The sequence below is a fragment of the Terrapene carolina genome, unplaced genomic scaffold (genome assembly GCF_002925995.2).
Source record: "Terrapene carolina triunguis isolate 2854851 unplaced genomic scaffold, T_m_triunguis-2.0 Scaffold89, whole genome shotgun sequence".
Classification (NCBI taxonomy): Eukaryota; Metazoa; Chordata; order Testudines; family Emydidae; genus Terrapene; species Terrapene triunguis.
Window position 1 is genome coordinate 17,032,210 of NW_020664440.1, and position 12,561 is coordinate 17,044,770.

General features: G+C 45.1%; 1 protein-coding gene across 2 annotated transcripts in view; it reads left to right on the forward strand.

Moving 5' to 3' along the window:
• The first annotated feature begins 2,665 nt into the window (after positions 1 to 2,665).
• The window catches only part of LOC112111895 (cullin-associated NEDD8-dissociated protein 1-like), a 33,810-nt gene continuing 23,914 nt past the window's right edge, over positions 2,666 to 12,561 (forward strand). For both annotated transcript variants that reach the window (XM_024207538.1, XM_024207539.1), the window contains exons 1-2: positions 2,666 to 2,849; positions 6,431 to 6,574. In XM_024207538.1, coding sequence (XP_024063306.1) covers positions 2,782 to 2,849; positions 6,431 to 6,574 — 212 coding nt within the window. In that variant the 5' untranslated portion in view covers positions 2,666 to 2,781. The remainder of the gene's footprint in view (positions 2,850 to 6,430; positions 6,575 to 12,561) is intronic.

A 12,561-nucleotide genomic window follows, 5' to 3' on the forward strand; every position in this document is an offset into this window, starting at 1 on the left:
AAAAGAAAAAACCTGCAGGGGCGGCCAAAGCGGTGAAGCGCAAAACAAAACAAAAAAGGATTAGATGGAATGCCGCCCCTTGGAATCTGCCGCCCCAAGCACGAGCTTGCTCGGCTGGTGCCTGGAGCCGGCCCTGGTTGAGAATGATACTTATTTTCCTCTGTAAAGTGCTTTCGGATCTTCAGATGAAAACTGCTATCTAAGAGCTAATATTGTACCCCACGAGCTTTAAAAGCCCCAAAGACCTATTTACATTAATCTTCAACCCTACAGACACCCAACCTGAAGACTGCAGGGCAAGTGTAACATGATTGTAGATTGCTGAAAGCAGTGCTTCTGCATTCTGGACAGCTTACTAGTGAAGATGATCTATTAGGAGGGAATTAGAGGAGCTGAGCCTCTTGCTCCTTGTACAGTTCATCAAGGCCACCTGAGTGTGCTTTGCAAAGGCAATCTTCTCATCATGTACTCCCACCCATGCATCCCCAGAGCTAAGGTCACTGTCTCTGCAGTGCTCTGAGACCAGCAAAACAACAGGTTGGAAAAGTGAACCTGAGTCTGTTGTGGTTTTTGTGTGTTTGTACAATGCCTAGCACAGGTGAGGCCCTGGTCTATAACTGGAATCCCTAGGCATTATCACAATACAAATAAACAACAATTATGTAGCATGTAGACTTAAAAAAAGCACAGATAGCTTTGTCTAAGCTACAAACAACACCTGAGATTATAAGTGAAAAATTTTAAACTAACTTTTTTTCCACCATTAATTTTATTTACTTTTTGCATTCACTCAGTTTGGACAATGAAAACTACTTATAGATTCATAGATTCATAGATTCTAGGACTGGAAGGGACCTCGAGAGGTCATCGAGTCCAGTCCCCTGCCCGCATGGCAGGACCAAATACTGTCTAGACCATCCCTGATAGACATTTATCTAACCTACTCTTAAATATCTCCAGAGATGGAGATTCCACAACCTCCCTAGGCAATTTATTCCAGTGTTTAACCACCCTGACAGTTAGGAACTTTTTCCTAATGTCCAACCTAGACCTCCCTTGCTGCAGTTTAAGCCCATTGCTTCTTGTTCTATCCTCAGAGGCTAAGGTGAACAAGTTTTCTCCCTCCTCCTTATGACACCCTTTTAGATACCTGAAAACTGCTATCATGTCCCCTCTCAGTCTTCTCTTTTCCAAACTAAACAAACCCAATTCTTTCAGCCTTCCTTCATAGGTCATGTTCTCAAGACCTTTAATCATTCTTGTTGCTCTTCTCTGGACCCTTTCCAATTTCTCCACAGAAACCTCCACTTGTAGGTTTCTTTCTGGTTCTCATGCAATAACACAGTGTTTGGGTTTGTCCAAGGTTTAAATCCAAACTAAAAGCTTTTAACATTTTCATGAAATGAAGACAAAAGTTTTTATTGAAATTGCTGTTTGTAAAGAAAACCTACATTGGGCCTAAAATGACCTGACCTGAGGCTTTAACATGTATAGCATTAGCATTTATAAAGCTCTAAAGTTTGTCTGAGGTTGTTAATGCTGTTTTTAAATTATTTATTTGTTGCTGAGCCTGAAAGAAGGAAGGATGGTTTGTGGATAAGGCCTGGGACCTTATGGGTTTGATTCCCATGTTTGCCATAGACTTCCCTTGTAACTTTGGCTAAGTAATTTTGTGCCTCAATTCCACATCTGTAAAATGGAAATACTAATATTTCTTTCCATCTTTGACTGTGTTGTCTTTATAGAATTCTTTGGGGCCAGAACTGTCTTAGTGTAAGTAAAGTGAGTAGCAAGCTGGGACCTCTAAGTGATTATAGAATATAATAAAGAAACAATCTCCTTATGAAAACTTTAATAGATTATAATATTGTGCTAGTGTGACAGCCACCAGCTTGGCCAACCACTAGGACCTTCAGAGCTAAATGCAAAAGCTACCACAGCTTGAGCTAAAGAGCCAGGTTCAGTAGGTTGTAAGACTCATATCCTCTGCGAATTGGGCATCGAGAGGGCTGTGTAATACACATGGACCAGTAGATTACAAAGGGACATATTAAACCATCACGTACATTTTTCAGTTTTTCTTGCCTCTTCTTTGCTGTAGACCCAGGTGTTGGGGTAGACAGAATCCTTCTGTTTTCTCAGTCAGCCCTGTTCATTTAATGATAATAGCACATAAAACAGCATGTACAGTGTCACACTTCAGCCCAGTAAAGCAACCATAGTTTCACCAAACTCAAGATTATGGATGCCATGAATGAAACAGGAATGCCAGCAGGAGAATGTTAATCATAAAGGAGAATGCTTCTGTTCACCTATCAATAGCTTGGCAATCGGTAGTGTTGGGAGAGGGAACGCAGAAAAAGTAATGAGTTGAGAGAGAGAGAGAGAGAGAGAGAGAGAGAAAGTGTGTGTGTGTGTGTGAGAGAGAGAGAGAGAGAGAGCAGCTGCTTCTGCACCTTGTCCCTATTCCGCTCCCTGCTGTAACTTGAGAGGCTACAAATAACTGTCAGCAGGTGGCGCCCTTAGCTCAGCAGCCTGGGCTCCGGGCTATTTATATCCCATGATTACAGTGCAGGGGCTCAGCTTTTCCAGCGACTTCTAAAGGGGGGGGGGGTAGAGAGGAAACTCCCCCCCGCCTCACTGTGTCCCTTCTGTCGCCATATTCTCCATGCAGATCTCCAGCAAGCAGCACCCCGGCTCAGGGCAGCACGAAACTTCAACACCCCCTCAAAAAATCCAGGCTATAGTAAGGGGAGCACCTTCCAGGAGCGGCAGGGCAAGATGACTAACGTGTCCTATCACATCTCTAACCTCCTGGAGAAGATGACATCCACTGACAAAGATTTTAGGTAGGATCCCAGCCGCTGTTTGAGATGAGTGTGGGGGAGATGTTAACTGCAAACCTTTAAGAGGGGGAGATTTTGTTAATCGCAACACACTAGTTAGGGGTAGAAAGGTGTATATATGCAAACCCCATACAAGGGAGAGATCTTGTTGACTGCAACTAGCTCAACCCTCCTAGAGCAGAGAGGGGTTGTTTTATTAATTGCAGCTACTACAAAATCCTAAAAGAGAGAAGATGCCAATTGCAAAATTTCTTAAGGGTCAGCTGCAATCAGCGCAACCCCCCAAAGGGTCAGGAATGTGCTGCATGTTCCGGATTGATTAGTAAACACATGAATGCCCAAACGAAGGGCTCCATGGTTGGTGGTGGGGAAGCAAGCTAATTTTTTTTTAGTTTCTTACAAGTGGTTAGAGGTTTTGCTCTTATTTTTATAGTACTCTCCCCTCCTATCCCCCCGCCCCCCCCGCCCGAAATGGGGCCTGAGAGGCACTGGACAGCAGCAGCTAGGGGAGAAAAATCCTAATCAGCTGCTATTATCTGGGAAAATATCTGCTGTGTTTTCTGTGCTGTTCAAGAAAAATAAAAAGGCGTATGAGGTCTTCTTTTAAAAGAAGTTGGATGGTGGTGGTCCTCCATCGCTGGTTTATTTGTCTGTGTTTGGAGGGGGGTGAAGAAACCCACTTGGAGTTCAGTGTAGGTGAAGCATCAGTCATAAGCCAGGAAAGTGAAGGGGAAAGTTGATATGGAGTAACACATGTAGTTTCTATTGGCCTGAATAAATGATTAAGTAAAAGGGTAAGATATCCTAACCTGTTAAAGAGGAACTAAGGGTCACTATTATCAGGTAGTTAGGGGCCCAAAATCAGGGCTGCCCAGAGGGGGGGGGGCAAGTGGGGCAATTTGCCCCGGGCCCCACAGGGGCCACCATGAGAATATAGTATTCTATAGTATTGCAACTTTTTTTTATGGAAGGGACCCCCGAAATTGCTTTGCCCCAGGCCCCCTGAATCCTCTGGGCGGCCCTGCCCAAAATATAGATATTTTTATGTTCAAAGAAAAAACAGAAATTAATATTTTTTTAAATATGCATCTGCAACTTAAACATTGCAGCATTGTGCTAGAGAACCCTAAGTGAAACTGACTAGAAGGACACATGCAATTGTCTCTTTTAATTGTCCAAAAAGAGAGAAATGCCTAAACAGAACAAATAGTTTAATAATGAGATAAGCGAATTAAAACAACTTCTATTTTAATAATCTCAGGGCCAAAACTATGCCCTAAGTGACTTCTGTTGGCATCAGTGGGATTTGTTCTAGACTATCAGAGAACCGATCTTAAAATAGAATTTGATCCTAAAATATTACTAGTAGCTTATTCAGATTTTTTAAATGATTTTATTTTAATTAGAGGTTCTTTAAATTAAGTGGTAATTGTCCTGTGTATGTATCATTTTACCATCCGTGCATGCAGTTGGATTTTGAAATACCTCTTTAAGGAGTACTTCAATTTTATTGGTCATGTTTTTGTCATGTTTTATGTGCAGCATTTGCCTTTGAAAAGTGTTTTATGAAATTTCAGTAAAGTTTAGCACATGTACCCAAGGATATGGATACAGTATTGCAGGTATTTGCTGTGCTCAAATCCTTTATTTTTAAACTATATTGGCATGTTGAGGAAATATTTTGTTTCTGCAAAAATACTTCTCTAAATGGACCAAAATGCTCTACTGCTTTTATTCTTTTGGGTATATATGTTTCTGGAAAAGCAAATAAACCTTGTTAGACTTTGGAGTCAGTGGTATTAAAGGTGCTCTATAAATAAAACGTAATAGGCGTGTTTAAAAATTTGCTGATTCACTATGAAAGATTTTACTCTATTGCAATTCTGCAAACTGTACCTCTGCCCCCAGCCAGGATGGGTAATGTTTATGCCAGATAGGAAGGTTTGAGGTACTTTATAAAAGAGTACCTATAAAACAGTATACTGCTGTTTTTGTTTACAGCAGTATAACTTCTAGAAGATATGTCTTTTTTTTTTTATGACAAAATAGATTTTTTTCCTCTAATGAAGCTGATGATAGAGCAGCTTCATTAGCTCTTAGTAAGGATGTTTACTTGTGTTTCCCAGCTTTGTGCAGACTTCCAATTTAAAATGGAGCTAAATAGTCCTTGCTTAATCAAAAATAAAGTCAAATATTGTTTAAATTGTAGATCAGTAATTCCTCTAATTCTCTCATCTTCAATTTCTGGCTGGTGATCTAAGAGTCCAGCCATCTCTTATCCCAGATGTAGTTATTTTGCTACTCAAGCACAGTCTTACACACAGACATGGCAAAACTATTGCGGTAGGATAAACTGGTGCAGAAAAACACACATTTTTCCATTATAGAAAATCAAATATATAATCAAAAATAAAGTCAAATATTGTTTAAACTGTAGATCAGTAATTCCTCTAATTCTCTCATCTTCAATTTCAATATTAGTAGCATTGGTGGGGCTACACTGGTGCAGAAAAACACACATTTTTTCAGTATAGAAAAGGCCTCTAAGGAGGAAGTAAACAAGAGAGGAGGTTAAATTTGCTGATGATACAACCATTCCGATTTTTGAAGAATACAAGAAACTCCAGAAGGATATAAACAAACGGAATGACTAGACTGAACAATAGAAGTTTAAATATAGCCTAGATCAGTATTTCTCAATGACCGGTCCATGCGGCGCCAGTCCCTGAGATCTCCCTGACACAGTTTAGGAAGGCAGTGAGCCGGTCCCTGGTATCAAAAAGGTTGAGAAACACTAGCCTAGATAACTTTAAAGTGCACTTCTAGTCTGAGGAGTGATTATGTAAAAGTGGCACTTTCTTTCTCAACAGATTTTCTCTCTGTAATCCGCATACTAACTGCTTGTTTGAGTGAATAAAATAAGTTTTAACCGTCAACTTTGCAAGAGAGTGAGCTAGATTTTATTTTGTCTCGTGCATTATCAACAGAATTGTTAGCAAAGGTATAGTTGTTGGACCACGTTCTGCCCTCAGTTTTATAATTGTGCCTCAGAGTAACTGAAGGCAGAATCTGTCTGTCAGAAGTTTTATTACTTGTAATGATGAGTAAGCTAGAAAGAACCTATCTGGATTTTCAGACCCCAAGCTGATCTTTGCAGGACTGGCAATTAGAAAACACATTTTGTTCTAGTAACCTGAGACCATTCAATCTGAAATCATTGAGACAAAGTACACGTGAAATGCCACGATACCATTTTTTATAGTCATGTTTCAGAGTGGATTTGAGGGGTGAGAATAACTTAAAATTCTCCTGTGTCTTGGCTCACTTAGTTCTGAACTAGCTGAATTCTTTGCCACCAATTCCTACTGCCTGAGTTCCCCCACTTGTCCAAACTGGGGTGGGGGAGGGAGGGACTACTTTCTTAACTAACTCACAGGAGGGTTGTGAGGATTAATTAGTTAGTGTTTAAGTGCTTTCCATATTCGTGCCATGTGAATACTAAATTTTATTCTCCACACTGATCTCTGTGAAATGTATCTGTGCTTACATACCAGTCAACCTATTGTTGATGTTCCTTGTTTCAGATTTATGGCCACCAATGACCTGATGATGGAACTGCAGAAGGATTCCATAAAGCTGGATGAAGACAGTGAGAAGAAAGTTGTGAAAATGCTTTTAAAATTGCTTGAGGACAAAAATGGGGAGGTGCAGAACTTGGCTGTCAAGTGGTAAGAGCCTCTGTATGGGGTAACATACATGTTATCAGCCATGAAACTGTCAAATAATCCAGAAAATTCTTTAGATTAGAGCCCTAGGTATACAGTGTCTTGTAGCTTCCGCAGTGCCAGGTTTACAATGGCGCCAGTGGCTCCATGGAGCCGGGCCCATGCTCAGAAGGGGCCACGGCCTACTCCACTTGCACTGCGTCCCGAGACCTCGCTCGTCCCCCGGCGCATCACTTGCGCCTCTCAGCCTGCCTGCTGGCTGGCTGAGGGCTCCTCTACGCCCGCTGTCCCCACTCCCCTGATCCTCTCTGCTCCCTGGCAGGACCCCAGTGCACCTCTGGCTCCAGGCCTGTGGGGCCCTGCCTGTCTCCCCAGAGCTGAGCTGCCTGGGACTGGTGCAGAAGCCTGGCCAGTCTCAGCCTGGGGGATGTGGGAGGCTTATCTGGGCCCCTCCAGGCAAGTGCGTCTTGAGGGAGCCCAGCCAGGGCAGGCCTTGGCCTGGCTGATCACACCACTCCTGAAGGGACAGAGCGATTCCCGGCCCCCGGACCAGCCCTGGCTGCGCTGCCGGCTCAGCCCACCAGACACAGTCACCTCCCAGCAGGGCTGGTGAGTGCAGCTGGGAGGTAGGGCATGGGGGAGTGGATTTCTGGGGAGTTTGGGTGTGTGCATGTGCTGGGCTGTGAGGGGACGGGGAAGATGTGTGTTTTGGGGCAATAGGGAGTGGAGGTTCTGTGGGGGGTGCTGGGCAGTTGTGGTGGGGCTGTGGCCAGGGGTGGTGTTGTGCAGGGCGCTGTGCATTTCTGGGGAAGGTCTGGGGGGGCACTGGGCATAGTGGGTCCGGGGGGACTCTGGTCATAGGGAGTCGGGGGGGGGGGTGTTGGGCAGGGAGCTCTGTGGCATGGCATGGGCCCACTCCCCGAGGGGAAGGGGCATGCTGGCATCACAGGGCCACTGTGGGTCTGGCAACTGCCAGTTTGTAAATAGTGCCCTCCCACTGGGCTGGGCGGAGCGGAGCGGGGCCGGCCCTACCATGCCCCTGGCTGGCCCCTTGGTCTGGGGACTGACCTCCCTGCGCCATGCTCCATAGCCTCCATGAGGGCCCACAAATATGTTTGATGCCAGGCCCACAAAAGGTTAATCCGGCTCTGACTTCCTTGAATCTTCCTTATGAATACTTTCTGTCTGATACAAGGCAAAGACAGTCTCTAGTTATGGTGAGAGATGTGTGGAAAGGGGTGAATTGTAGGGATGAATATATAATAGTTTTGTAGGAACAGTAGATGAAACTATTGAAAGGCTTATATTGTAGATTTTGCCATAGATTTTGCCATATCTAAACTTGCATCCTTAAAATTTTATTTCTTCAGATCAAAAAAAAGTTTGCGAACGATACCAAGCTTGGAGGGGTTGCAAGTGCTTTGGAGGATAGGATTAAATGACTTCCTAGGAAGGAGTACTGCGAAAAAGGGTCTGGGGGTCACAGTGGATCACAAGCTAAATATGAGTCAACAGTGTAACACTGTTGCATAAAAAGAAAACATTCTGGGATGTATTAGCACAGGGCTTCTCAAACTGGGGGTTGGGACCCCTCAGGGGGTCGTGAGGTTATTACAGGGGGGGGTCGCGAGCTGTCAGCCTCCACCCAAAACCCCGCTTTGCCTCCAACATTTATAATGGTGTTAAATATATTTAAAAGTGTTTTTAATTTATAAGGGAGGTCACACTCAGAGGCTTGCTATGTGAAAGGGGTCACCAATACAAATGTTTGAGAACCAATAATTAGCAGGAGTGTTGTAAACAAAGGCAGAAGAAGTAATTCTTCCACTCTACTCTGCACTGATTAGGCCTCACCTGGAGTATTGTGTCCAGTTCTGGGTGACACATTTCAGGAAAGATGTAGACAAATTGGAGAAAGTCTAGAGAAGAGCAACAAAAATGATTAAAGGTGTAGAAAACATGACCTATAAAGGACAAATTGAAAAAATTGGGTTTGTTTAGTCTGGGGAAGAGAAGACTGATGGGGAACATAACGGTTTTCAAGTACATAAAATGTTGCTAACCTGGAGGAGGGAGAAAAATCGTTCTCATTAATCTCTGAGGATAGGACAAGAAGCAATGGGCTTAAATTGCAGCAAGGGCAGTTTAGGTTGGACATTAGGAAAAACTTCCTGTCAGGGTAGGTAAGCCCTGGAATAAATTGCTTAAGGAGGTTGTGGAATCTCCGTCATTGGAGATTTTAAAGAGCAGGTTAGACAAACACCTGTCAGGGATGGTCTAGATCGCTGATTCTCAACCAGGGGTACATGTACCCCTGGGGGTTCGCAGAGGTCTTCTATGGAGTACATCAGCTCATCTAGATATTTGCCTAGGCTACATAAAAATCACTAGCAAAGTCAGTTCAAACTAAAATTTCATACAGACAATGACTTGTTTAAACTATATCAGCAGTTCTCTGAAACTTGTGGGCAAGTTCATTTTAATGGGGTCGCCAGTGTTAGACTCGCTGGTGCCCAGGGCAGAAAGCCAAAGCCTGAGCCCGCCACATGGGGCTGAAGCTGAAGCCCAAGTTTTTAAGTGAGGTGAAACTTGGGGTACACAAGACAAATCAGACTCCTGAGAGGGGTACAGTAGTCTGGAAAGGTTGAGAGCCACTGGTCTAGATAATACTTAGTCCTGCCTTGAGTACAGGGGATTGAACTAGAAGATCGCTCAAAGTCCCTTCCAGTCCTATGATTCTATGATCACATGGTCAGTATCTTTAACAAGAGGTTCCTTAGGATGCTGACCGTCTGGTTAGGCCCAACATCTGATCTGTGTGGTCTATATAGGGCACAGGACTGGGATTCAGGAGACCTCTCATCTATTCCTGGGTCGTCCATAACTTTTTGTTTGATCCAGGCAAATCACTTAATTTCTGTGTCTTGGTTTCGCTATATGTAAAATAGGGATAACAGGTACTTTGAGATTCATGGACAAAAAGCGCTTACATTAGTGCTTAATGCTTATATTACTTTTCAAACTTTTGTACTTCAGAAGAATCATTTGGATTCTAAATATCTATTTTTGCCTCGATCACAGAATTAAAAAAAAAAAAAAAGTTCCTACCAAAAAACAGGTTACACATGAGCTCACAGTGTTAACTTTAATAAATGCTATATTCTGTCAGCAGGTCTATGCCCCATTCTGCCATGGTTCTGATACACCAAAAAGGAAATAAATGTAGGTTCATACAGATTTTGCACAATTAGCATCACAACAAGGAAAAATACAAGGTTTGCCAAATAGACAAGGATAAAACCTTTTCCGGCAACCTCTCCCCATGGTCTGTACTGCACTGAGGTCAGCCAGGTCCCTTATCTTCCGCAAGGAGGGATCTTTCTGCAACTCGGCCTGGAACTCAGCAGCTGGGACAGGGAGGCCACCTGCTCTCTCTTGCCGACTGGGTCTGAAGCCGCAGCCTCCCTGAGCCGTGTCCCTGGGCGTTCCCTCCCCACCAGGTTAGGGTCCTGCGCCTCGGGCAAGGTACCCTCCTGTAGGACTCATGAATGAAATGGTTTTTAGTTATCCTGTACCATTGTAACTTCTGTTCACCATTTCATAACACTTGCCATTTTTTCTACATTGTAACTTCTGTGCCATATTGTAATTCAAACCCCATTTTAAAACGCTTACTCCATTTTGTAAGGGCTTGCTGCAACCTTCATTTTTGCAAACCCTGCTGTAATTTTATTAGTCTAGTTGAGATGTGTGAATGAGGGATGCATGGGTGATAGAATCAACCTCCAGCACCAGCCCGTCCTGATGAGATAAAGGTCAAATACCAATGGCTGAAGAACTAGACAACAGCCCTAACTCAAGCAAGAAGCATCCACCCTAAAAAGAAACAGAAGGAAGATCAAAGCCAGGTCCCAGGCTGACAGTCACGCCTGCAATTGACGGGTGATCAAGCACCAAACCCAGAGGCGGCGTGACACAGCAAGACCTAGAAACTTTGAATCCAAACTAAACTCCTATAAAAAAGGAAGGGTGAGATGAGAGACTTTGGGTAACTTTCTGCTATCAACATCAAGGAGCATCGGTGCGCGCCCGACAGAGACCCGGCTCCTCCTCGTGCTCCGCTTTCCTGGCCAGTTAGCTGCCACGAGCTCTGATCCCAAGCTGCGAACTCAAACTACAATCAGGACCGGTAACTATCCAGCAGCTGCAGAACATTTTGGTGTGTGTGTGTGAGTGTATGTGTATAAGCATTAAGGTATTTGCTAATAGTTACAGATTAATAATAAATGTGGCATCTTTGTCTTGACCCCTAAAACGATCCTGTGTAAGTTTGTGGGACAACACTCCCCAAGGTCAGGGTGCAGTGCCCCTCGCCGGCTCTGACCACGGGTCACGACCAGGGCACCCTGGGGGTTGCTTGGCCAGTCCTCCAGGCCCCCCCCCCATCAACACCTCAATGGGCAAATACGGGTGTACCCCCACGTCCTTGGGGCCTTCCTTGGCCCCCCACTGCAGGTGTACCCTCGCCACGGGCACCTTGACTGGGGATCCGCCCGCCCCTCCAGCTGGGCAATTAGCTGTTCTTTGGTGGACCTCCCAATGCGCAGCCCCCTCTGCCTGCACAGCTCCACCAGGTCGCTCTTAAGGCGTTTAGCATACATCCTCCTGCTGGCCACTCACAGGCCTGTGCTCTCCGCTTTCCACCGTTCCAGGGAGACCCCTTAGTGTGCCAGCCCATCAGGCCACCACCTCTCTGCCAGGGTCGAGCTGCAGACTCCTCCGCCCCTGGGACCGCTCGCTGCGATCCCCCGGGGGACCCTGTTACTGCAAAACTCCTTCTTTCTGGTCATGCACTCCCAGGGGTTAATCGCCCCCTGAAACTGTCTCTTTCTGACTCTTCAGCCCACCTGGTCCCCATCGATCCCCCTTCGTTTTACTGTTCCCCAGTCACTTACTGCAGGAAGCGCCATACACGGGGTGCAGTACATCCCACCACTGCCACCAGTTGTCACGGAGTGTGGGGGGACCCAAGACCCTGCACCCCCGGCTTCCTGCGATTCACCATGACTCTCAGCCAGCCAGTAAAGCAGAAGGTTTATTCAGACGACAGGAACACACTCCAAGACAGGTCTTGCAGGCACAGACAACAGGACCCCCTCAGTTAGGTCCATCTTGGGATCCCAGGGGCACCACAGGCCCACTGGAGGGTGCAGAGCCCCGTCTGGGCTCCCTCCATTACCAGCCAACTCCTGAACCTCTCTCCAGCGTCTCCTCCCCCAGCCTTTGTTCAGTTTCCCGGGCAAATGTGTCACCTGAACTCTAACCCCTTCCTGGGTTCTCACGTTACATGCTCAGGTATCCTCCCTCAAGGCCAGTTTCCCATCCCACAATGCAGACCATCCTAGCCACATTCCCCTGCCTTCCCAGGCCAACACTCCCCACTCAGCATTCAAAGACCACATTAAGAACAGTCCCAGTTCGTCACAAGCACAAACAAGCACAATGACTCCCTCTAATATTCTGCATCTAAAATGGAATTCAAAATGGCAGCTGCTGTTCCTGCATTGGACTAGGAGACTCCTTCACATTTAAAGATGCATACACAGAAAATAGTATGACATCATCTTTCATATACCACAGATTTCTTAACTGATAAACAACAGGTTACACAAAGGGGCATGTTATGGATTAAGTCCCCATACTATGTGATGTGGCAGGGCCAGCCCACAGGAAATAGTAGAAAATAGTTGGAGAACCTGATAGTTTAGCCAGTATTCAGGCCAAACTCCGATTGAAGTCATTCCCCAAATAAAGCCTGCAGAATCTGGCTCACAGTGTTTCTCTGTAAGCAAGATGCTCTGTGAGTTACTTTCCCAGTGAGACCTGTGGAAGGTGGAAGAATGCAATTAAGGCACAGGATTGAGAGTTTCTGTTATTGATGCTGTTGCTGATTTGTGTGAGCTTGAGCAAATCACTTAAGCTATAGAAGT